This window comes from Vulpes vulpes, chromosome 9, assembly GCF_048418805.1.
Source record: "Vulpes vulpes isolate BD-2025 chromosome 9, VulVul3, whole genome shotgun sequence".
In the NCBI taxonomy this organism is placed as follows: Eukaryota; Metazoa; Chordata; class Mammalia; order Carnivora; family Canidae; genus Vulpes; species Vulpes vulpes.
In genome coordinates this window covers 17,384,983-17,410,592 of record NC_132788.1, presented here as the reverse complement: position 1 = coordinate 17,410,592, position 25,610 = coordinate 17,384,983, and the positions used below count along the sequence as shown (strand labels likewise).

At 44.4% G+C, this 25,610-nt stretch overlaps 1 protein-coding gene and 1 long non-coding RNA gene across 5 annotated transcripts in view; one reads left to right on the top strand and one right to left on the bottom strand.

Moving 5' to 3' along the window:
• LOC112926812 (uncharacterized) overlaps nucleotides 1–20,002 on the top strand; it is a 35,956-nt gene extending 15,954 nt beyond the window's left edge. For both annotated transcript variants that reach the window (XR_011994159.1, XR_003236411.2), the window contains 4 exons: nucleotides 8,975–9,071; nucleotides 10,399–10,541; nucleotides 15,323–15,448; nucleotides 15,883–20,002. This is a non-coding gene — a long non-coding RNA (uncharacterized lncRNA). The remainder of the gene's footprint in view (nucleotides 1–8,974; nucleotides 9,072–10,398; nucleotides 10,542–15,322; nucleotides 15,449–15,882) is intronic.
• The window catches only part of RHOBTB2 (Rho related BTB domain containing 2), a 29,205-nt gene continuing 23,530 nt past the window's right edge, over nucleotides 19,936–25,610 (bottom strand). For all 3 annotated transcript variants that reach the window (XM_026007920.2, XM_026007923.2, XM_026007922.2), the window contains 3 exons: nucleotides 24,907–24,995; nucleotides 24,438–24,543; nucleotides 19,936–22,546 (listed from right to left, as the gene is read on the bottom strand). In XM_026007920.2, coding sequence (XP_025863705.1) covers nucleotides 22,329–22,546; nucleotides 24,438–24,543; nucleotides 24,907–24,995 — 413 coding nt within the window. In that variant the 3' untranslated portion in view covers nucleotides 19,936–22,328. The remainder of the gene's footprint in view (nucleotides 22,547–24,437; nucleotides 24,544–24,906; nucleotides 24,996–25,610) is intronic.

Genomic DNA, 25,610 nt, shown 5'->3' with positions numbered 1-25,610 from the left:
TTCAACTGACTGAGCCACCCAGGCATCCCTATGTTCTACTATCTATCTCTATGAATTTGACTGTCCTAGTTATATAAGTGGAGTCCCTACAGTATTTGTCTTTCTGTGAGAGGTTTATTAATTTAGCGTAATGTCTTCAAGCTTCTTCCATGTTGTAGTATGTGTCAGAATTTATTCCCTTTTAAAGCTAAATAACATCCTATGTCTATATATGCCAAATTTTGTTTATACATTCTTTTGTTTGTGGACATTTGAAAAACTTTCAAATTTTTGCTTATGTGAGTAATACTATGGACATGGGTTTACTAATACCTGTTCAAGTCCCTGCTCTTATTTCTTCCAGGTATATATTCATAAATGGAATTGCTGTGTCCTATGATAGTTCTATTTTAAATTTTTTTTCAGGAACTGCCACATGATTTTCTATAATGGTGCAACCATTTTACATTCACACTAGCACTGCACAGGTGTTCCAGTTTCTCTACGTTTGCCCATGTTGCTATTTCATTTTGTCTGTTCATTTGTTTAAATAATAGCAATCCTGGGACACCTGGGTGGCTCAGTGGTTGAGTGTCTGCCTTTGGCTCAGGTCGTGAGGGGGTGGGGTGTGAGATTGAGTACCCCCCCCCATTGGGCTCCCTTCAGGGAGCCTGCTTCTCCCTCTGCCTGTGTCTCTGCCTCTCCTCTGTGTCTCTCATGAATAAACAAATAAAATCTTTAAAAACAAATTTGCTAAGGGATGTTTTATTGCTCAGAATGTGGTCTATCATAGTGAATGTTCCATGAGAGCTTGAAAAAATGTGTATTCTGCTGTTTGGATCAAGTAATCTATAGATATCAGTTAGATGCAGTTTATTGATGAAGTTGTTGAGTTCAATTATGTCCTTACTGATTTTTGCCTGATGGATCTATCCCTTATTGAGAGAAGTCCCAATGAAGAATTCAGTTGTAATTGTGGATTCATCTCTTTCTCCTAGAATTTCCTCACATGTATTATGATACTGTTGTTAGGTGCATGTACATTAAGGATTGTTATGTCTTCTTGGAGAATTGACTGTTTTTTTTTTTTATCATATATTGCCCCTTTGTAACTCATAGTTTTCCTTACCCTGGATTCTGTTTTATCTGAAATTAATATAAATATTCCACATTTCTAGTGTTAGTATTAGCATGGTGTGTTTTCCTCTATGTCTTTATTTTTTTCTACCTGTGTCTACATTGCCTCTCTATCTCTCTCCCGAAGACATCGTATAGTGGATGTTGTTTGTGTTTACCCACTATAACAGTCTCTTTTATTTGGTGTATTCAGACCATTGATGTTTTAAATTATTTTAATCCAACTATTCATATAGTTGGATTTAATACTTACCATATTTATTATTGTCTCTATTCATTGCCTTTGTTTCTTGTTTTTGACTTCTCTTTTTCTGGCTTCTATGAATTTAACTGGGCATTTTATGTGATTCCACTTTTTATTCTCTGGTAGCATATGCTTTATTTTTTTAACTTTCTTTAGTAGTTGCACTTGAGTTTATAATATTCACTTAAAACCAGCCCCGTGTCCTTTTTCTAATAGTACTGTCACTTCACAGGTCGTGTAACTACATTACAGTAGTGTAGTACTGTACACTACTGTGTACAGTAGTGTACAGTACTGTACTGTATTTCCTCCCTTCTATCCCATATAACATTGCCTTCATTTATTTCACTCTTCAAAAAGTTATCATCACTGAATACTTTGTTGCTATTGTTATTTTATTTTTATTTTTTTAAGATTTTATTTATTTATTCTTGAGAGACAGAGAAAGAGAGAGAGAGAGGCAGAGACACAGGCAGAGGGAGAAGCAGGCTCCATGCAGGGAGCCCAACCTGGGACTCCATCCCGGGTCCCCAGGATCAGGCCCTGGGCTGAAGGCGGTGTTAAACTGCTGAGCCACCCAGGCCACCCGCTATTGTTATTTTAAACAAACTATCTTTTTGATCAAGTAAGAATAAGTAAAATAAAACATTTTAATTTAGCTTCATTTATTCCTTCTTTAATACTCTTCCTTTCTTTATACAGATCTGAATTTCTGACCTAAATCATTTTCCTTCTTTCTGAAGAATTTTTTAAAACATATCTTGCAAGCCAAGGCTACTGGCAACAAGTTCTCTGTTTTTGTTTACCTGAAAAAGTCTTCATTTCTCTTTTCTTTTAAAGGATAAATTTGCTGGCCACAGAATTCGAGGTTGGTGGGGTTTTTTTCTTTCACACTTTAAATATTATACTCCACTTTCTTTTGCTTGCATGGTTACTGAAGAAAAGCTCATTTTAATTTTTATCCTTCCTCCTCTATAGGTTAGGCAATTTCCCCCTCAGGCTTCTTTAAATAGTTTTTCTTTCATATTCTGCAGCTTGAGTATGATATGCCTAAGCACGGATTTTTTTTAAAAAATCCTGCTTGGTGTTCTCTGACTTTCCTAGATATGTGGTTTGTTGTCTGTCATTGATTTGGGGAAATTTGCAGTTATTATTGTTTCAAATATTTCTTCTGTTCCTTCTCTTTTTCTTCTACTTCTGTTATTTCCATTATGTGTATGTTACTCTAATTGTCTCACAATTCTTGAATATTCTGTTCTACCCTTTTCATTCCTCCCCCCCCCCCCTTTTTGCTTTGGTTTTATAAGTTTCCATTGACATTTCTTCAAGCTTACTGATTTTTCCCTTGGTTGTGTTCGAGCTATTAATGAGCCTATGAAAGACATTTTTCATTTCTGTAATAGCATTTTTTATTTCTAGCATTTCCTTTTGATTTTTTTTCTTAAAGTTTCCATTTCCCTGCTTACATTTCCCATCTGTTCTTTCAGTTTGTCCTTTTTCTCCTAGAATCATTAGTATATTATCCATAGTTGTTTTAAATTCCTGTTGTGGTAATTCCAACATCTCTGCCATATTGGTCTCTTACTGTGGTGCTAGCCCTCTCTTCAAACATGTGGGTATTTTTTGTCTTTTAGTATGCCATCTTGTTTTTTTTGTTGAAAACTGGACACGATGTACTGGTAAAAGGAACTGAGATAAATAGGCCATTAGTGTGAAATTTTATTTTTATCTGGCTTGGAGTTAGAATGTGTTTCCTGTTTGCTATCGATTTTGGTGTCAGAGGCTAAAATTTCCTCTCTTGTCCTTATCTTCCTATCCTCTGTTGTCTTTGGGTTTCCCTTAAGACTTCTTTATAAAGTACGAGACGTTCCTCTGTTCATTTTTCTTCCCTTCTCCTTTCCTACATTCTTTTTCCTGATTATCCTACTGTTTTTTCCTCCAAAGAAAGTAAAAGTCCTTGGTGGTATGAGCATTTTTAATATGTCACATTAATACCACATTTTATTATAGTTGTTTTACTATCTCCTACTAGGTTGCAAGTCACTTGGAACAGGAACTGAATATTTTCATCTTTGCATGTATTATGCCTGTTACATAATCAATGCTCAATAAGTATTTATAAAATTATATGCATTTTAATGCATTCAATAACTATTTTAACATTGCCTGCTGATACTCCCCATTATATATCTCTTCCTTCAAGTTTGAATTCAGTGGTTCTTAACTCTGATTCATAAGAGAATCTCTTTTAAGGAGAGATTTTAAAATATGCATTAGGTCTGTAGAGAAGATTGTCAAAATGATTAGAAAATAGAATATCTCAATATAGGAATGATAACTATAAAACAATCAAAAGGAAATTTTAGAACTGAAAATTCCATTATCTGAAATAAAAAATTCTCTTGAATATTATTAACATTTTGAACATTGCAGAAGAAAGAATGACTGAACTTGAAGAGATCAATAGAAACCATTCATTCCGAACAACGGAGGCAAAAAGAATTGAAAAATAATAAGGATCAGAGTCAGGCAGTCCTGGTGGCACACTGGTTTGGCGCCACCTGCAGCCTGGAGTGTGATCCTGGAGACCTGGGATCGAGTCCCGCATCGGGCTCCCTGCATGGAGCCTGCTTCTCCCTCTGCCTGTGTCTATGCATCTGTGTGTGTGTGTGTGTGTGTGTCTCATGAATAAATAAATAAAATCTTTAAAAAAAAATAAGGATCAGAGTATCAGTGACCTGTGGAGTAATATCATGCAATATATGTGAAGTTGGAGACTCAGAAGAAATGGCTGAGGAAATGAGAAAAAATTTTATCAAATGCAGTGCAAAACATCAACTTACATATTCAGAAATCTCAGTAAACTCCAAAGAAAGATAAACATAAAAAAATACCACCTGTGCACGTCATAGTTAATGATGAAGAAAAAATTTGTGAGTGAAAAAATTTTTGCACTCAAAAGAACAGTGAGTGAAAACGGACTAAAAAAAAAAATTAAGCCCAGAATCTTCGAAGTGGTGAAAAAAACCTATTGCCCCATTATTCATTCATGTACAGGAAAAATATCCTTTAAGGAAAAGGCAAAATGAAATTGTGGCAGATTGTGTTTTCCACATATGGCCACAACAATAAATGTAACTAGAATAAACACTCTAAATACAAGGCTGAGATTTTTCTGGGGGGGAAAAAGCAAGCTGAAATTATAAGCTGTATAAAACATACACTTTAAATACAAAGTCCTAGATAGACTAAAAGCAAAAGATGGGAAAAGATATACAATGCAACTGGTAAGCATAAGAAAGCTTGGTGTAGCTCTCTTAATGTCAAAGTAAGCTTCAATTAGGGCTTATTAGCAAAGAAATTATATATCATTTATATAATGATAGAATTGTTGATTCATCAGGATAACATAACACTCAATATGCATGTACTTTTAAAAAAAAAGATATTATTTATTTATTCATGAGAGACACAGAGACAGGCAGAGGGAGAAGCAGACTCCCTGCAGGAAACTTGATGTGGGACTTGATTTCAGGACTCTGGGATCACATCCTGAGCCAAAAGCAGACACTCAACCAATGAGCCACCCAGGCATCCTGAAATGTATACTTTAAATGAATGATTTATATAAAGCTGTGTAATTATTAATCTTGTGAATTATGTCTCACTTAAGCTGTTGAGAAGGAGGAATATATAAAATCTGTGACCTGAAGATCAACATTAATCAGCCATAGAAATAAGTATAAATTTGGGGCATCTGGATGGTGCAGTCGGTTAAATGACCAATTCTTGATTTTGGCTCAGGTCATGATCTCAAGGTTGTGAGATAGAGCTCCACCTCGGGCTCCCTGCTGGGTGTGAAGCCTGCTTAAGATGTTCTGTCTCCCTGTCCCTCTGCCCCTCACCACCCCCAATCCTTCTCTAGAGGACACACTTTCTTTCTCTCTCTCAAAAAAAAATTAAACCAAATGAAGTAACAAGGAAACATAGAAATGAGAGAAACAAAGTACTCTGACACTGATTACTAGGAGTTGGTGCAGACTCCACCTTTGAGGGCTCAGTCCCACATAATCACCCCAACTTCAGATGTCAATTACAAATAGGCTCCCACGTGACCCACACTTTTGTCTGACTTGGTTCCCATGATCCTCTCCTCAGGTTCAATAATTCCCTACAACAGCTCACAGAACTCAGGGAAACATGTTTATTGATTTATTATAAAGATGCAAATGAATAGCCAGATGAAGAAGTATGTTGGGTGAGGTCCAGAAAAATCCAGAGAGCGGGAGCTTCTGTCCCTGTGGAGTTGGTGTATACAACCCTCTCAACAGGTGAATGTGTTCATCAACCCGGAAGCTCTCTGAAACCCCATTTAGGGATTTTATGGAGGTTTCCCCACATGATGCATGGTCAATTATTATCTCAATCTCTACATTGTTCACTTTCCCCAGAGGATAGGGGGTAAGGTTGAAAATTTCAAACTTCTCTCATGGCTTGGTCTTTCAGTGACCAGCCCTCACCCAGAAGCTGCCCTGCAGCCCACCTAATCTAATGTGGCCTATTAGAACAAAAGACCTATCACCCTCATCACTGAGGAAATTAAAAGAGTTCCAGGAGCTCTGTTTCAGGAACATTGCCATTTGCAATGACGTGGATGCAGCTAGAGGGTAATAATGCTAAACAAAAGTCAATCAGAGAAAGACAATTATATGATCTCACTCATATACGTGGAATTTAAGAAACATGAATTTAAGATTCATAGGGAAAGAGGAAAAAATAAGATGAAATCAGAGAGGGAGAGAAGCCATATGAAACTCTTAATCATAGAAAACAAACTGAGGGTTGCTGGAGGGGAAAGGGATGAGGGGATGAGGTAGCTAGGTGATGGACATTAAGGAGGGCATGTGATATAATGAACATTGGGTATTATATAAGACTGATGAGGGGCGCCTGGGTGGCTCAGTCAGTTAAGTGTCTGCCTTCGGCTCAGGTCATGGTCTCGGGGTCCTGGGATCAAGCTCCCTGCTCAGCGGAGAGCCTGCTTCTCCCTCTGTTCCCCACCCCCTGCTCACCCACTTGTGCTTTCTCTTGTGCTCTCTCTCTCAAATAAATAAAATTGGGGCACCTGGGTGGCTCAGTGGTTGAGCATCTGTCTTCGGCTCAGGTAGTGATCCCAGGGTCTTGGGATCGAGTTCTGCATCGGGTTCCCTGCAGGGAGCCTGCTTCTCCCTCTGCCTATGTCTCTGTCACTTTCTGTGTCTCCCATGAATAAATAAAAAAATTAAATCTTTTTAAAAAATGAATAAATAAAATCTTTTTTAAAAAGACCAATGAGGGATCCCTGGGTGGCACAGCGGGTTAGCGCCTGCCTTTGGCCCAGGGCGCGATCCTGGAGACCTGGGATCGAGTCCCATATCGGGCTCCCGGTGCATGGAGCCTGCTTCTCCCTCTGCCTATGTCTCTGCCTCTCTCTGTGTGTGTGTGTGACTATCATAAATAAAAATAAAAATAAATAAAAATAAAAAGACCAATGAATCACACTGATCTCTACCTCTGAAACCAATAACACATTATGTTAATTGAATTTAAACCTAAAAAAATAATTTAAAAAATAAGGTGAAATTTAAAACTGTCAACAAATATTGAACTCTAGTTATTGAAATACATGCTAAAGTATTAAGAGAAATGTACTGATACCTACACCTGAATTTCATCACAGAGGGATGGATATAGAAAGAAACCTGGAATAGAACAGATATAGCAAACTCTTAGTTATATATAGAATCCAGGCGGCGAATATATATATATATATATATATATATATATATATATATATATATTACTGAATGCTTGAAAATGTTCATAATAAAATATTGAGGGAAAGAATCTGAGGAAGAGAAGCAAGGAAGACAGGAGGGAAGAGCATATGGGAGAAGAGAAAGGAGACCCCGCATTGCCTGGACTCAGGGAGGCCCAGCCTGGAACATGCGGAAGCTTAGCTGTCACCAGATGCTTGGCAGGTTTTCTGTGGGAGAGGGCTACATTTTATCTTGTTTAGATATAGTCAATTGAACTGGGCTCCAAATAAGCTGTTTTTATTTTAACTTTTCCTTCTTCTTTCTTTTTCTTTGTTTCTTTCTTAATTTAACTTTCTAATGTGAAATACTCCCATGTTAAAGAAAAGTTGCAAAAACTCTTCAAAACCCCTTTTTCTGAACCGTTTGAAAAAGAGCTGATGGATACCTGAATGCTTTAGTGTATGTTTTCAACAAATGAAGACATTCTCTCCTGTAACCACAACACAACTTTCAAAATGAGACCATGAACAGTGATGCAGTACTACTAGCTAATCCTATCACATTTCTTTGGCTGTCCTCATGTCATTTTGAGCATAGAGACACTGGCCCAATTTCTGTATTGCTATTTCCTCCTTTTGGTATTTTGTGAGATATTGGCAAGCTCATTTTGGGATGAGGTGGTTAGGTTAAAGTTAGAAGTTCATTACTTAACATGTCATCCCATATCCTGGTTTTTATTTATTCATTCATTTATTCATTCATTCATTCTCAGAGATGAGCACTTTATTGAAAAAAATTAGATTTCCAGTTACAGCTTTCCAAAAATTGGTTTTCATTATTTTTTAACTTAATTTTTTTAGGTAGGCTCCATGCCCAATGTAGGGCTTGAACTCATGACCCTGAGGTCAAGAGTCACGTACTTTACCAACTGAGCCAGCCAAGTGCCCCTCCATATCCTGCTTTTTAAAAAGTGTGCTCATAATATAACCTTCATTTGTTAAAAAGTGTGTGTGTATGTGTGCATGTGCAAGAGAGAGAAAATGAGTTCACACATACGGTCAAATAAAACAACTAAAAGGAAGAAAATAATGAATGCTGTCTCTAATTGAGGACTTCACGTGTGGTTTTATATTCTTATAAAAGCTTTCCTTGGGCACCAGGGTGGCTCAGTGGTTTGGTTTGAGCATCTGCCTTTGGCTCAGGTTGTGATCCTGGGGTCCTGGGATTGAGTCCCGCATTTGGGCTCCCTATGGGGAGCCTGCTTCTTGTTCTGCCTAAGTCTCTGCTTCTCTCTCTCTCTCTCTCTCTCTCTCTCTCTCTTGTCTCTCATGAATAAAATAAATAAAATCTTTTTTGAGAGACACACAGAGAGAGAGAGAGAGAGAGAGAGAGGCAGAGACACAGGCAGAGGGAGAAGCAGGCTCCATGCAGGGAGCCCGACGCAGGACTCGATCCCGGGTCTCCAGGATCACACCCTGGGCCAAAGGCAGTGCTAAACTGCTGAGCCACCCAGGCTGCCCAAAATAAATAAAATCTTAAAAAGAAAGAAAAAAACTTTCCTCGCCCATATTTTGTAGGACAAATACGTTTTATTGTATTACAAGAGAAAAGAATACTGAGGTTTTTCTGGTGTAAGTCACTTGCTAGTACCAAAGGACAACAGACAAACATGAATGCAAAAGAGAGTATGGAGCTAGAGGGAAGGTCTCAGCCTGTTTGCTTTTTTTAGGCTGGACTGGAGACAAAGTGAGAGGCAGCCTGGTGAGGGAGGAGGATCTGGCTGCCACTCATGCCTGCCCTCCCTTTGTCCCTACAGGTCCTAACTTCCTCAGCCACAACAGGCCTCCAGGCAAGACAGTGTTCAGCAGAAGTTAGCTGAGAGCCCAGTGCCTGGGATGGGTTGTGTCCAGCAGGTACATTTGAAAGACTGATCTCCAGCCCTTACCCCACCGGTGTCTGCATGTCCTTCCAGTCTTCTGCTTTCTACGGTTCCTGGTCCCTTATTTCACATGTGTTTATTGAATGTCTTCTGTGTGCCAGGCATGGTATTAGTAGACAGCATGGGGCCCCTGCCTCCTGAAGCTCTCCTTCTGGAATGGCATCCAGACAGACAGACGAACATGTCAGTCAGTCAGAGACACATAATAAGAGCCTCAAGGACAATTGAGTGACAAGTGGGACAGAAACAGATTGCTGAGGTCTTCTGGGAATGGTGACTGACACAAAGAGCCACTATCTCTGGTGCAAGGGGCCAAGCAGAAGTTCTGGGAGCACCCCCCCCCACCCCATCCCTGAGACACTGTTGCTCCAGGGAGGGGCAGGGACTGGGCTTCTCTGAGCAAAGCTAGGGTACAGCTGGAGTGGACTGGAGGGTGAAGAAGTCAAGGGGATAAGTGGGGGCAAATCACACACCCAGGACACTGTGGAGGGAACATGGGTTTTATCTTTTGAGTGAAGTGTTACAGAAAGTGAAATATCTCACTGTCTTTTAGTGATTATACATGAAAATGATGTGTTTGATTATTTTAGGTTAAAAAAGATATTGTTCAGGGCAGCCCGGGTAGCTCAGAGGTTTAGCACCACCTTCAACCCAGGGTGTGGTCCTGGAGACCGGGATGGAGTCCCCTGTCAGGCTCCCTGCATGGAGCCTGCTTCTCCCTCTGCCTGTATCTCTGCCTCTCTCTCTCTCTCTCTCTCTTTCTCTCTGTGTGTGTCTCTCATAAATAAATAAAATCTTTAAAATATATATATATATATATTGTTCAAATTAATTTGACCTCTTTGTTATCTTTTAAGGTGGTAACCATGAATTCAAATTTCATGTGTGGCTTTTTTTTTTTTTAAGATTTTACTTATTTATTTAGAGAGAGAGAGAGAGAGAGCATGAGCTGGGGGAGGGTCAGAGGGAGAGGGAGAAGCAGACTCTCCACTAGGCAGGGAGCCCAATGCAGGACTTGATCCGAAGACTATGGATTCATGATTTGAGCCAAAGGCGGACACTTAACAAACTGAACCATCCAGGCACCCCCATGTGTGGCTTGTAATATAATTTCCATTGGCAGTGCTGCAGCCTAATGTACCTGGCAGTTGCAGGATTGAAAAGATCAAGGTTGGATAGAGGATTAGATTTAGATTCTGTTTAGATTCCACTGGCAGCTTAAAGCTGAGTGTCTGGCCACCACTGCCAGCCTCTGGGAGTCCTGTGAGCATTCACTCATCAGCTTTCTACCCTCTTCCCAGGAACCTGTGCATCAGAATTGAAGAGAGGTTACAAGCCATGCACATAAGGAATGGATTTCACCAATCATTCGAACACCCCCTTTTCTGCATACTCTACACAATATGTCACTCACGTACAGAACCTGTGAAGGCCCTGCTCAGAGGTGGGTTCAAGGTGATAATTACATGGTGGTCATGGCCAATGTACAATCTGAAACCTGCATTTCAGACCAGCTTGGTCTTTCTTACACCCTTATGTATTAAGTCAATAAAATAAAACAAAAACAGGAATTGCTTTTATAATGCATGTCATCTGGTAAGGAAATCTTCTATAATATCCATTAGAAGAAGGGTAAAAAATCGGTCTATCATTGTGGGGACCTTTATAGGTACAGCATGGAAGAAGCCTGGCTGAGTAGAAAAGTGCTAGGTTTGAGCTGTGAGGTAGGTCTAGGCCTGGGCCAGGCCCCACCTTAGCACTGGGCCCTGTGATCTTGGCAGGTGCCGGGCTCTCTCAGCCTTCACAGCCCAGAGCCCAGTGTCAGTAGCAGTGCTGGGTTTGGGGAAGGCACTTAAGGGCTCCTCTCCATCTGGGTCTCCCCGGTTAAACCCCACCTCTTGCTACTGACCCTGTGATCTAATGGATACTTCCTTTCAATCCTGATGTAGTAAATAATGAATAGTCATCCTTTTCATCCAACTGTTAGTGACAAGTGAATGGTGGCTGTCCTTGTGTGTGCCCCATGTATGTTGCAGCAGAAAGTGGCTCCCAAATTCCTTGGCCAACTGAGTTCAGCTAGTGGAAAGGTGTTTGAATGGTGAAGAAGGATTGAGGGTCATGAAGGAAACATCACCAAATCTTTATCCTTTGTCTCCAAATGAGGAGGTAAGTCCATGCATTAGGATCAGAGACAGGGAGTGTCAGGATGCAAACCTGGTACTGTCCTCAGAAAAGATTCTCCTGAGTTCTGCCAGAAGTACCCTACTAAGACATTGGAGTCAGGGGGGGCTCCTAACCTACAGAAGACCCAAGTTTCCTTATACTCCTTTCTCCATCCTGCTTTCACACAGCCCTGTCATTCTGTTAGCACTTCCCTGGGCCCGTGGGGTCTTCTGAGCCCACAGTGGCCCCTCTTCTTCTGTCCGCATGTCCCCCACTGCCCCCCCACGGTGGCCCCTCCCCACACCTGGGCACCTTTCCCTCCTGACCACGTTGAGTTTTCCACTGGGCACAGTAGACCACTTCTATGGTTGCCATTCTTCCCATTTTTAATTGGATTATTTGTTTTTGGGTGTTGTGAGTTATATAGGTTATATAAATTATAAGGCTTAATTAATTAATTAATTAATTAATTATGATAGTCACAGAGAGAGAGAGAGAGAAGCAGAGACACAGGCAGAGGGAGAAGCAGGCTCCATGCACCGGGAGCCCGACATGAGACTCGATCCCGGGCCTCCAGGATCACGCCCTGGGCCAAAGGCAGGCGCTAAACTGCTGTGCCACCCAGGGATCCCATAGGTTATATAAATTATATAAGTTATATAAGGTAAGTCACCTTACCTCCCTGACCACATCCAGGATAGCAGGCCAGTTCTTCAGGGCTTCAGAGCCCCCAGCTGGGACAGAGAGGCAATGGCCATCTCAAATGAGTGACAAGAGTCAGGAGGAGAGGGTAAGGGAGTTATACGGCTTTGGTCAGAGAAGAACCCAACAGAGATTTGATGTGTTTATTTTTACTTCATTTCTCCCCCTTCTGTACCCCCTCCCTAAGGGTTCCCCAAAGTTGGAATGACCCTCTCCCTTTTGCCAGGCCCTGGGGCATTTTGTTCAGTGTCTGAGCCCCCAGCCCATGGCCTGCTCCCACATCGTCCTTATGGAGGGAGGTGAGGCAGAGAGGGTTCCATCAATGTTATTGCAAATGGCAAGATTTCATTCCTTTCTATGGCTGAGTAATATTCCATTATATATATATGTGTGTATGTGATATATATATATCACATCTTCTTTATGGACACTTGGGCTGCATCCATATCTTGGCTGTTATAAATAATGCTATTATAAGCATAGGGGTGCATGTATTCCTTTGAATTAATGTTTTTATATTCTTTGGGTAAATACCCCAGGAGGGTGATTCCTGGATCATAGGGTAGGTCTATTTTTAACTTTTTAAGGAACCACCATACTGTTTTCCACAGTGCCTGCACCAGTTTGCATTCCCACCAACAGTGCACAGTTCCTTTTTTCTCCACATTTTCACCAACATCTGTTGTTTCTTGTGTTCTTGATTTTAGCCATTCTGACAGGTATGAGGTGATATTACATTGTAGTTTTGACTTGTGTTTCCCTGATGATGAGTGATATTGGGCATCTTTTCGTGTATCTGTTAGCCATCTGGATGTCTTCTTTGGAGAAATGTAAGTTCATTTTTAATTGGATTATTTGCTTTTGGGTGTTGAGTTATATAAATTCTTTGTATATTTTGATACCATCCCTTTATAAGATATGTCATTGGTAACTATGTTTTCCTATTCCATAGGTTTTCTTTTAGTTTTGTTTCCTTTGCTGTGCAGAAGTTTTTTATTTTTATATAGTCCCACTAGTTTATTTTTGCTATTGTTTCCCTTGACCCAGAAGTCCTATTTTGCAAGAAGTTATTATGGCCAATGTCAGAAATTACAGCTTATGCTCTCTTCTAGAATTTTCATGATTTCAGGTCTCACATTGAGGTCTTTCATACATTTTTTTAATTTATTTTTTTTCTTTCATCCATTTTGAATTTATTTTTGTGGGTGGTGTAAGAAAGTGGTCCAGTTTCATTTTTCTGCATGTTGCTGTCCAGTTTTTCCAACACCATTTGTTCAAAAGATTGTCTTATTCCCATGGCATATTCTTTCCTGTTTTGTCAAAGATCAGTTGGCCATGTAATTGTGAGTTTGTTTCTGGGTTTTCTTTTCTGTTCTATTCATCTATGTATCTATTTTTGTGCTAGTACCTTACTCTTTCAATGACTACAACTTTGTAATATAACTTGAAGTCCAGACCTGTGCTTCCTCCAGCTTTGCTTTTCTTTTTCAAGATTGCTTTAACTATTTGGGGTATTTTGCGGTTCCATAAAAATTTTGGGATTATTTGTTCTAGCTTTGTGAAAAGTGTTGTTGGTATTTTGATAGGGATTGCATTAAATGTGTACACTGCTTTGGGTAGTATAGACATGTTAACAATATTTGTTCTTCCAATCCATGAGCATGGAGTGTCTTTCCATTTCTTTGTCATCTTCAATTTCTTTCATCAGTGTTTTATAGTTTACAGAGTACAGGTCTTTTACCTCTTTGGTTAGGTTTACTCCTAGATACCTTCTTTTTTTTTTTTTTTTTTTTGGTGCAATTGTAAATGGAATTGTTTTCTTAGTTTCTCTTTCTGCTGCTTCATTATTAGTGTATAGAAATGCAAGACGATGTGGGAGCAGGCCATGGGCTGGGGGCTCAGACACTGAACAAAATGCCCCAGGGCCTGGCGAAAGGGAGAGGGCCATTCCAACTTTGGGGAACCCTTAGGGAGGGGGTACAGAAGGGGGAGAAATGAAGTAAAAATAAACACATCAAATCTCTGTTGGGTTCTTCTCTGACCAAAGCCGTATAACTCTATATATACTATACTATATATAGTATGTCATCTGCAAATAGTGAGAGTTTTACTTCTTCCTTACTGATTTGGTTGTATTTTGTTTCTTTTTGTTGTCTGAGTACTGTGGCTAGTACAGTCCAGTACTATGTCGAATAGAAGTGGTGAGAGTGGACATCTTTGTCTTCCTGACTATAGAGGAAAAGCTTTTAGTTTTTCTCCATTGAGGCTGATGTTAGCTGTGAGTTTTTCAAATACAGCCTTTATTATATTGAGGTATGTTCCCTGTAAATATATGTTGTTGAGGGTTTTTCTATGAATGCATGTTGTACCTTGTCAAATAATTTTTCTGTGTCTATTGAAATGATCATATAGTTCTTATCCTTTCTCTTACTGATATATCACATTGATTTGTGAATATTGAACCATGCTTGCAACCCAGGAATAAATCCCTCTTGATCATAGTGAATGATTTTTAAAATATATTGTTGGATTCAGTTTGCTAGTATTTTGTTAAGGATTTTTGCATCTATGTTCATCAGAGATATTAGACTGTTTCTCTCTCTTTTTAGTGTCTTTATCTGGTTTTGGGATCAGGGTAATGCTGACTTCTTGGTATGAATTTAGAAGTTTTCCTTCCCTTTCTATTTTTTGGAATAGTTTGAAAATAACAGGTATTAACTCTTCTTTCAACATTTGTTAGAATTTGCCTGTGAGGCCATCTAGCCCCGGGCTTTTGTTTTTGGGTTTTTGATCAATTTCTTTGCTATTTATTGGTCTGTTCAGGTTTTCTTTTCTTTTCTTTTCTTTTCTTTTTTCTTTTCTTTTCTTTTCTTTTCTTTTCTTTTCTTTTCTTTTTTTCCTGTTTCAGTCTTGGTAGTTTATGTGTTCTAAGAATTTATCCATTTCTTCTAGGTTGTCCACCACATATTATTAGAATTAATATCAGGGAAGAGGGGAGGGTCTGGGTGACTCAGTCAGTTAAACATCTGACTTTGGCTTGGGTCATGATCTCAGGGTTGTGAGATCGAGCCCTGCCCCCTCCACATTGGGCTTTGCACTGGGTGTGGAGCCTGCTTAAGATTCTCTCTCTCGCTCCCTCTGCCCATCCTCTAGCAGCTCCTCCTACTCACACAAGCTCTCTCTCTCTCAAAAAAAAAGTTACTATCACCTGTTTTTTTTTCAAGAAACTACCAGAAAATATATACTTTTATTCAATGCTCACCTTATATATCTGTGAATGGCAGTGTGCAGTGCATTTCTCACACATCTTATTTAATCTCAGTATGGTGCCAGGAATTTGATGATGATTTGCTCTTACAGGTTAAATTCTTGCTCAGAGTCCAATTGCTCCCATCTGGCACTGCCAGAGTGTGGGTGAGGGAGGCTGAACTGGGAGTTAAGTGAGGCCCTGCTACCTCCAGGCCCCTGCTCTGTGCACAGGTGCAGGTATGGCAGCCCTAGGACTTCCCTCTCATGATTGGTGCAGTTTTCCCTCTTGGAGGATCTGTTGCTCCCACAGTCTGTCCCACCCTGTGTCTCATACCTCATAATGCCTTCTCCTTCCATGATTCCTCTATCCTCCCAGATGGGCTATCAGCCCAGCCTTAGGCTGACCTTGACTCCCCAGAATGCCTTCGCTTCAGGGGAAGCCCCCGCAGTGTGGCCTGATTTTCAGCTGATGGGAAGCTGATAAGGATGCAGAACAGCATGTTCACCAGCAGGGGGAGCTCATCAAGTTCTACTCTTAGGTCTAGCCCTGAATCAGCACTCTATGCCCTTTCTGAAGTGTGTCCCAACTCACTGTTTCTGTGGCTTTCTCCCAACCTGGGCTGAGGCTGGTCTTTGATTATTTTCCAAACATTGTGTTCTTTCATTCCTAGAACCTACTTATGTGTCAGATGGGCCTCATGGACAATGAGGTATCCCTGTGGCCAGAGCTTGTGCTTTGGGCATACAGGATGCCGTGTATGAAATGCTGATGATGTGGCTCAACAAAATGGGGCAAGGTGCCTCAGTCAACATCCCACTTGGATGCCTTGGAAATGCTAGGGAAAAGATATGTGAAGGAGAGAATTCAGGAGCACCTGGTGGGCTCTGGAAAGGGTATCTATGAAGAAGATGGGACAGCTCTGCTATATCCTGAGTGGAAAGAATCTTTTTAGGAATCTGAGCTTCCCTAGTTTACCTTTCTTCTTGAAGGGGAAGCATGAGTAGACACCAGCCTGGAAGAAAGAGTAGATACTTGACGAATACTTGGAGAAATTGTAATTAAAAACATACAGCTCTTGGAATGTTCTAGAACTTTTTTTAATGCACTTGGCATAATTTTTATGAAATGTTGGGTATGATAAGTGAATTGTGGAAAAATCCTATGTGGATTATAGTTACAGTTATTTTATTGTGTTTCATTTTATTGCACATCAAAGATATTGTACTTTTTACAAATTAAAGGTTTGTGGAAACCCTGAGTTGAGCAAGTCTGTTGGTGTCATTTTTCCAACATTTGCTGACTTTGAATCTCTGAAGCATATTTTGATAATTCTTGCAATGTTTCAAACCTATTTATTATTATTATATTATGTTATTGTTTGATCAGTGATGTTTGATTGTAATTGTTTCAAGGTGCCATGAATTGTGCCCATATAAGATTGTGAATTTAATTGATAAATCATATGTGTTTTCTGACTGGTCTACCAGCTAACCCCAAATAGCCTCTAAGTGTTCAAGTGAAAGGAAGAGTCACATGTCTCTCACTCTAAATCAATTCAGCTAGAAATGCTTAAGCTTAGTGAGGAAGGCACGTTGAAAGCTGAGATAGGACAAAAGCTAGGCCACACAACAAATAGTTAGCCAGCGTGTGAATGCAAAGGAAAAGTTGTTTAAGGAAATTAAAAGTGCCTTCCAGTGAACACATGATAAGACATGATAAGAAAGCCAAACAGCCTTATTGCTGATGTGGAGAAAGTCTGAGTGGTCTGCATAGATGAAACCAGCCAGGACATTCTGTTAAGCCAAAGCCTATCCTGAGCAAGGCCCTGACTCTCCTCAGTTCTGTGAAGGCTGAGAGCAGTGAGGAAGCTGCAGGAGAACAGGTGGAAGCTGCCAAAGATGGATTCGTGAGGTTTAAAGCCAGAAGCCGTCTCTACCACAACCCAGTGCAAGGTGAAGCAGCCAGTGCTGGTGTAGACACTGCAGCACGTTCTCCAGGAGATCCAGCCAGGATAAGTGATGAAGGAGGCTACACTGAACAACACATTTCCAATGTAGAGAAAATGGTCTCTATCGGGAGAAGATGCCAGCTAGGACTTTCATAGCTAGAGAGAGGAGAAGTCAGTGCCTGGCTTCAAAGCCTCAAGGAACAGCCCGAACCCCTCCCTAGGGACTAATGCTGCAGGTGCCTTGACGTTGAAGCCAGGGCTCATTGATCATTCTGAAAATCCCAGGGTCCTGAAGAATTATGCTAAGTCCACTCTGCCCCGTGCTCTGTGAACGGAGCAACAAACCCCGGATGATGGCACTTCAGATCACAACATGGTTTATTGAATATTTTAAGTCCATTGTTGAGACCTACCACTCAGAAAAAAATATTATTTTCAAAATACGACTGCTTATTGACAATGCACCTGGTCACACGTGAACTCTGATGGAGACGTATAATGAGATGAATGTTGTTTTCTGCTCACATAGCATCCATTCTGCAGCTTAGAGATCAAGGAGTCATTAGACTTTCAAGTCTTATTATTTAAGAAATACATTCTGTAAGGCTTTTGCTGCCATACATAGCGATTCTTCTGAGGGATTTGGGCAAAGTCAATTGAAAACCTTCTGACAAGGATTCACCATTCTAAGTGGGTGCCATTAAGAATATTTGTGATTCATGGGAAGAAGTCAAAATATCAACATGATATTTGGAAGAATTTGATTACAACCTTCATGGATGACTTTGATGGGTTCAAGACTTCAGAAGAGGAAGTGTGGGGGAAAGAGCAAGAGGAGTAGAACTGGAAGTAGAGCCTGAAGATAGAACCGAATGGCTGCCATCTCATGATCAGATGAGGAGTTGCTGCTTGTGGATGAGTAAAGAAAGTGGTTTCTTGAGATGGAATCTACTCCTGAGAAGACTTTGGGAAGATTGTTGAGATGACAACGAAAGATTTAGAGCGTTGAGTAAACTCAGTCGATAGAACAGCAGCAGGTTGGACAGGACCGACTCCAATTTTGTTAGAAGTTCTATTATGAGTAAAATGCTATCAGACAGCATCGCGTGCTACAGAGAAATTGGAAGAGTCAATCAACACAGCCAACTCCATTGGTGTCTTATTTTAAGAAATTGCCACAGCCATTCCCACCTTCAGCAGCCACCACCCTGATCAGTCAGCAGCCACCAACATCGAGGCAAGCGCCTCTGCCAGCAAAAAGATTACAACTCGCTGAGAGCTCAGATGATGGTTAGCATTTTTTTAGCAATAAAGTATTTTTTAATTTAATACATGGCTTTTTTTAAAACATAAGGCTATTGCACATTTAATAGACTACAGTATAGTGCAGACATAACTTTTGTATGCACTTGGAAACCAAAGAATTCATTTGACCCACTTTATTGTGATATTTGCCTTACTGGGTTTCTCTGGAAGCAAACTTGCAGTGTCTCCGGGGTGTGCCTGTATATGCTCATGTGTGGCCTGCAAGTTGTTTTAGTGTGTCTTTCTTTTTGATTCATGGGCCTTATTCATCCTAATAGAATTGCACTTGCTACTTGTATTTGTTATATTGTAAGATGCAATCATGTTGGCATGTGTGCATTTACTTATATCTAACTATTAATAGAGGATGTGCATCTTCCTATTTTTGTATATGTTTATATGAGTGCACAGAACTTTTTGAAATGTACTTATTAGTTTGATTACATGGATTACCTTAATGGGAGCAGCCAATCATAAAATGAGTTCGCATACAAAGGGAGAAGGTGAAACAGCCCACCTCTGGGGATGGGGATGGCGGGTTCCAATTCTCCCTCATATGCCGTTTTCCAGAATCAGATGACCAGAAACTCCTGAAGTGCCCACTCTTTTCAACATGATAATTACGTGGGTGTATGAATACGTATATTACTCATAAGCTGATGTTTCCAAGTAAGGAGAGTGAGGAGAAGCGGTGTCCTCATGCAGCCCTGTGTCTGGGTGCCCTGGGCAGGCACGTGAGGGCCTCCTCCTTGCCTATAGATGTGGGCGGGTTGGGAGACGGGTTAGCTCTGAGGTGGCAAATAGGTTCTATGTCCCGTGTCATTGCAGATCACATGAGTGGACCTTCAGCCCCATCTTCATCTTCAGCCCCCTTTCCACCCTACCTGTATTCCAGTCATGGCGGGATGATGTTATAGAAGTTATTCTCAGGGTTCTCCAGCTTTCTCATCTCAAAGGTCTGGGAGTGCCCAGACTGGATCCATTGGCTGGGCCCAAATGAAGTTGCCTGAACACTCAGGCAGTCAGGGTACTGGTGCTCAAGTGGGGGCACAACCCTCATGGCCTTGCTGCTCACCTCCCTCCTGCTTCCTTCCAGAGGTGCCCGCCTGCCCCTTCTCTTTCCTGGGAGACTCGGGGTTTCCTGCCTCTGCTGTCCCTTCTATGCAGGGCGCTTGCATCTGCAGAAGTGGCCGTGAATTTTTGCCAGTCAGTGTTCAGCTCACCTGCAGTCCCTTTGTCAGAGGACTCGAGTGCCCAGCCACGGTATTAGCCTTATCAGTGTTTGTCACGCTTACTCATTTAAGGTAAGCTGCATCAGGGCACGGGGCGGATCCAGTCCAAATGGCACTTGGCCCTCAACAGGCACTTAAGTGTTTCATTGGCGATCGGTGTCCTTTCATGCTTCTCTCCAGTGGGAGGGGCCACCTTTGAGGAGGTTGTTGGACATATCAAACAATACAAGGAAGGCCATTAGGTACAAAATACTCATGTATTTATGAATTCATGACCAAATTAAATATGAAACCTTATATAAAAAGAGGTGTGTGTGTTTTTTCTCCCCCACCCTCCCACTCTCCTCGGAAGCAGCTTTGAGTGACACGAGTACAGGGGTGTGTGTTCTTGGGGCTTGTCCTTCCTGTCTACCTGGATTTCCAAATGCCATGTTCTTGGGGGCCTGGAATTCATTCCCTCTTCCCTCCCTCTCCTATGTGGAACACTAGCCCTGGATTGGCTCCCTCAGGTGGTCTCTGGCTCACACCTAGGCCCACCGGGCCCCCTTAGTACAGCTCGGAAGGAGCAGTGGGCCCGAGCCCACCCTGGTGGTTGGGGTGGTCCTGTGGCTCCCTCTCCCATGGGCCACCCTTTCTTTCTCCATGATCTGTCTGCATCCTCAGCGGGCCACACCACTTAGCCCCACAAGCTCAGACACCCACTCCCTCTCCCACTAGACTTTAGCATTCTCTCCTCCTCACCAAGTTTCCAGAACAACCCAGAGCAAAAGTGCTGGGTGCAGGGCTGCACTCCCCCTTGCGAGCTGCCTCCTGCCCCAGCCTGGCCACAAAGCCAAGGACGAGGACTCAGCAGGCAGGAGCATGGCCAGCCAGCCACCCTGGAAAAGAGGCAGCTGCAGGCTCGGAGAAGTGTGTGGCTCAGACAGCAGGGAGTGCAGCCACCCTAGACCTGCCACCTCCTGCTCCTGCTTTTACCGAGGACTTACCATCAGATCCCTAGGTCCCAGTACCACAAAACTGTTGCAGACTTTCCCTCGGTTTCTGGTTTGCTTGACCCCGGATCTAAAGCCAGGGTCTTGCTGGTGGAGCCCACTCCAGGGTTCCACAGGTCATCAGTGGGACCTTTACGTCTACATACGGTGTGGGGGGGTGAAATATGGGTCAGGATCACAAAATGGGGGAAGGGTTAAATGTGGCCCAGCTTTTCCCTGTGGGGCTGCCAACTGCTGCCTTAGCCACCACAATCCTCCAGCCTGGTCCCCCTCTACATGGGACTGACTTTGCTTTGCTCCTGCTCACTTCTCCCCTTTTCCTGCCCGAACCAGCACTAATGGAGGTCACGTCTTCTGACCTGTCATTTACAGGGACTCCTATTCTCCAGGTACCCTTTCCCTGACCTTTTACCCCCAGCACATTCACATCCTGTGAAGTCACTCTCTGAAGTCAAGGAGGATAATGCATCGCAGTGGGCAAAGCAGGGGTCCAATGCCATGTCCAAGCCCTGAGACCACCCTGCCCCTGCCCCCGAAGCCTCAATCCCAGCATGCTGTCCTCAGAGCCAGCAGGTGACAGGTCCTTTCCTGACAGGCACTGGAATCAGTCCTACAAACTTAAGCTTTTGTCTCATCAACAGGAAGGCCCCTGTTTGTAAGCTATACAGGGTCTTTTTCCGTTTTTTTTTTTTTCTTTGAGGGGATAGTGGCTAAAGTGTCTTTGTTGGTGGTGATTTTGCTGTTGTTTGGGATCTTTTTTGTTTTTGATTTTTTTGCTAATTTTGCCCCACAGTGCTAAGAAGCCGTGCTGACCAGAGGCAGGGGGAGGAGCCCAGAAGAGCCAGGGGTTGCTGCGCCCAGACCCCACCACTCACTCTCTCCTCTCCCCTGTTCCAGCGGTCTCCTTTGGTTCCCGTCTCTGGATCTGAGAGGTGAAGGACGGGGAGGGAGGAGTCTCTCACTGTACCAAGAGCCACTGCTCCTAGGCCCGAAGCTCTAAACAGGCTCCGCCACCCTTTATTAGGCCTGGACACCTACCGCCTCGGGAGGGAGGGATGCCTGCCAAGTGCAAGCCTTCCCCCCCTTGGCCTTGGCAGCTGCACCCCAGGATGCGGAAGCCTCAAGTTGGGTCTGAAGGCTTAATTACCCTGACTTCTCCAGTGGGGATCTGAGTAGGCGCTGTGTGGAAATGCCCACAAAACATCTGCAGCCCTCAGGTCCATTGATGGAAAAACATGGCCACGAGACACAGGACCCTCCCTGTGCACAGCGGCTCCCGGGAGGGGGCTGCCTCTGCGCAGCCTCATGGTTGGGAGGGTTTCCCTTGGACGCCAGCGCTCTCCACCCCAGAGTCAGATGCCAGAGCTCTCAACCCTCCCTCGCCGCCCACCTCCCAGCAGTCATCTGCCTCCTGCCCTGCTTTGGAACTGGGATCCCCTGCAGGGGAGGTCCCCGTTCTGATCCACAAGCCCCCCCCTCCTTGTTGAGCTATGTGGGCTGGTGAGAACAGCTCTGCCCTCAGGGTCCTGGTTCCGGGGGTTCCCTTGTCCCTGGAGGGTGGAGGGGGCGATGCAGAAGAGCAGAGGGGCAAAGGCGAGTGGACAGATCAGCAGCAGGGTCACAAGAGGGCGGTGGCGTCTCAGACCACAGCCGAGGAGGAAGATGGGGATGATGACGAGGCCGCAGAAGAGGACGGTGAGGAGGGGCTGTTCCAGAACAGCCACCGCCGCTTGGGCTGCCGCTTCAGGTGCAGGTAGTCCTCCTTCTCGCGCTCCTTCCGCGCCCGCTGGTAGTGATCTTCTTCCTTCAGGTACCAGACAGGCGGCCACCGGTGCTTCTCAAAATACTCCTGGTTTTCTGGAGCAGAACGCAGTGGGGCTCAGTTAGCGAGTGGGCAGCAGAAGTGGCCGGAGGGGCGCCCCCAGTCCCGGGGCCGGGGTTCAGCCCTGCCTCCACTGCCCTCGGCATAGCTGCAGAGCCTCCTAAAGGGTGGTGCCAGCGCTGGGCAGAGGCGCCTCCACGATGGAGGGACAGAGGGACAGACAGCCTCATGGCCTCCCGTGCACGCCAGATGGGCCAGGCTGGGAGGGAGGGCAGCGAGGTGCGTGGCCGGGTGACTGCACAGGTAGCTGGGGCGGGGTGGGGGGGGGGCGCCGCAGGAGGACAGAGGCCGGCAGCCTGGAGGGAGGCGAGGCTCAGGGGCTAGACTGATCCTGAAGGCGGGCAGGCTGGAAGGTTCGGAGGGCAGGGATGTGGTTTTGAAAGAAAATGCCCCAAGGGTGCAAAGGAGAAAGCTCCGTGGGAGAATGGCAGGGTGTGTGGCCAGCAGGGAGGACAACTGGGCAGCAGGGAGGATGGCAGGACAGCAGGGGGGACCACCCGGAGGCAGGGAGGATGACGGGACAGCAGGGAGGACGACCCGGCGGCAGGGAGGATGACAGGACAGCAGGGAGGGCTATCCAGCAGCAGGGAGGATGACAGGACAGTAGGGAGGGCCAAACAGCAGCAGGGAGGATGACAGGACAGCAGGGAGGATGACAGGGCAGCAGGGAGGACTACTCAGCAGCAGGGAGGATGAGAGGACAGCAGGGAGGGCCACCCAGCGGCAGGGAGGGTGACAGGACAGCAGGGAGGGCCACCCGGCGGCAGGGAGGATGACAGGACGGCAGGGAGGGCCACCCAGCGGCAGGGAGGATGACAGGACAACAGGGAGGGCCACCCAGCAGCAGGGAAGACCACCTACCTGGTAGCAGGGAGGATGACAGGACAGCAGGGAGGGCCACCCGGCAGCAGGGAGGACCACCCGGTGGCAGGGAGGATGACAGGACAGCAGGGAGGGCCACCCAGCAGCAGGGAGGATGAGAGGACAGCAGGGAGGGCCACCCAATGGCAGGGAGGATGACAGAACAGCAGGGAGGGCCACCCAGCAGCAGGGAGGATGACAGGACAGCAGGGAGGACCACATGGCGGCAGGGAGGATGACAGGACAGCAGGGAGGGCCACCCAGCAGCAGGGAGGATGACAGGTCAGCAGGGAGGGCCACCTGGCGGCACAGAGGATGACAGGTCAGCAGGGAGGATGACCTGGTGGCAGGGAGGACCACCCGGCAGCAGGGAGGATGACCGATCAGCAGGAGGTCCACCCAGCAGCAGGGAGGATCACCTGGCAGCAGGGAGGAGGGGCACCACAGAGTGCAGGGTGCCCAGCGAAGGCCTTAAGAACTCAGAGTGGCCACAACACCTCTCCCTGGAGCCCATGCCAGTTCCTAGGACTTGAGAGCTTAATTAAGCAGAAGTGGAACTGGGAGGACCTCGGAGGATATCTGGACCCATGTGGCCCAAGCTGTGCCCATTTCTAGGTTGTAAAATCAATGTGGTGGGTCATGAGCAGCATTAAAAACAATTTACATAGTTTTTTATATGTGCGCTGGCTCACAACATAAAATAGATTTCTTATTGTGGAATCCTGTCTGAAAAATACCAAATCTTAAATACCAAAAGTCCAACACTTTGGAAATAAAGCCCAGAGATATAAAGCAAACTGCCTGAGGTCTCCAGCGGCCCTGTCCTTTTCTTGGGCTCCCCTCTGTTTGGCTGGATATACGTCTCTGCAAGCTGCTCCCCACTCACAAACTCAAGCTCAGCCCAAGGATCTCCAGCAGCTTCTGGGCGCCTGAGGCAGAGATCTGGACCCGAGCTGAGCCCCTTGAGCACGTGGGAGGGGCATGGGGCCTGCAGGAGATGCTCACCTGGGGACATGGCCTTCATGTCTCGAGGGAACTTGCGGCACACATTGTTGTAGTTGGTGCAAATGTGGTGAAGACACCAGTCAGCCAACTGGTACGCGCAGTGGAACTGGAGACAAACAGAAGAGCATCAGTGTTGGAGCCTAGGGCTGGTCTGCACAGACACCCAGAGCCAAAGCTTTGGTGCAGATGGGCAAAGGCCCTACAGTTGTAAAGAGCCCATCTCGAGAGGCAAACCCACACAAAACTGTGAGAAAACATTAAATTTGCTCCTTGGCACCACTGCTGCCACCAGCATGTCACCTCTGCCTGGCCTCCAGCATCCACAGAAATCCACAGCTGTGTGTGGGGCCTTCCTACTGTTCTCCTTAGATCCCACCCCAGGATGCCCTCTTCCTCCCGCCAGGGGCCAAAGCCTGCACTGCCGCGGAGACGACCAGACTTAGAGAGCTGATTTCCCCTGCCATCATACCTGAGCCAGTTCTAGGAACACGAGGACGTCCCCATCAATGTCCACCATCATCTGAGTTGCTTCCATTAGCCCGGTCACTGTGTACTGCTCTGTGACACACATAGTCAGGAATCAGCAGAAGAACCACATGAAGGGACACGCACTTACTTTTACCCCTGGCAGGGGCCCACTGCAGGGCAGAGAGAGATGAGGGCCAGAGGCAAGTCCCAACAGGCCAGGAAAGGCCACAGGTGATTGAAGTCTGCTCCTACCAGGGAGGAAATTGAGATTACAGCAAGACTTTCTCAGTGGAGTGGGGGTGGGAAGTGAAGGCGGATATTAGTTACAATCACGTAGGAGAACTGGTCAAACTGCCTTTGTAGCACCCAGTGGTCTGGTATATGTAGGGAGGGTGCAAGCCCCCAGAACCAGCCATTGATACTGATGGGAGACGGTGAGAAATCTCAGGTTTGCTGCGGACTACGAATCACAACTATGGACTGGACCTAGTTGTTTGTATTAATTGAAATTTTACAACAAATTATGAACAAACCTTACATTCTATGTTAGAAAATTTATACTGAAGAACATTCTTTTTTTTTTTTTTAAGATTTATTTATTTATTTATGATACATAGAGAGAGAGAGGCAGAGACACAGGAGGAGGGAGAAGCAGGCTCCATGCCAGGAGCCTGACGTGGGACTTGATCCCGGGACTCCAGGATT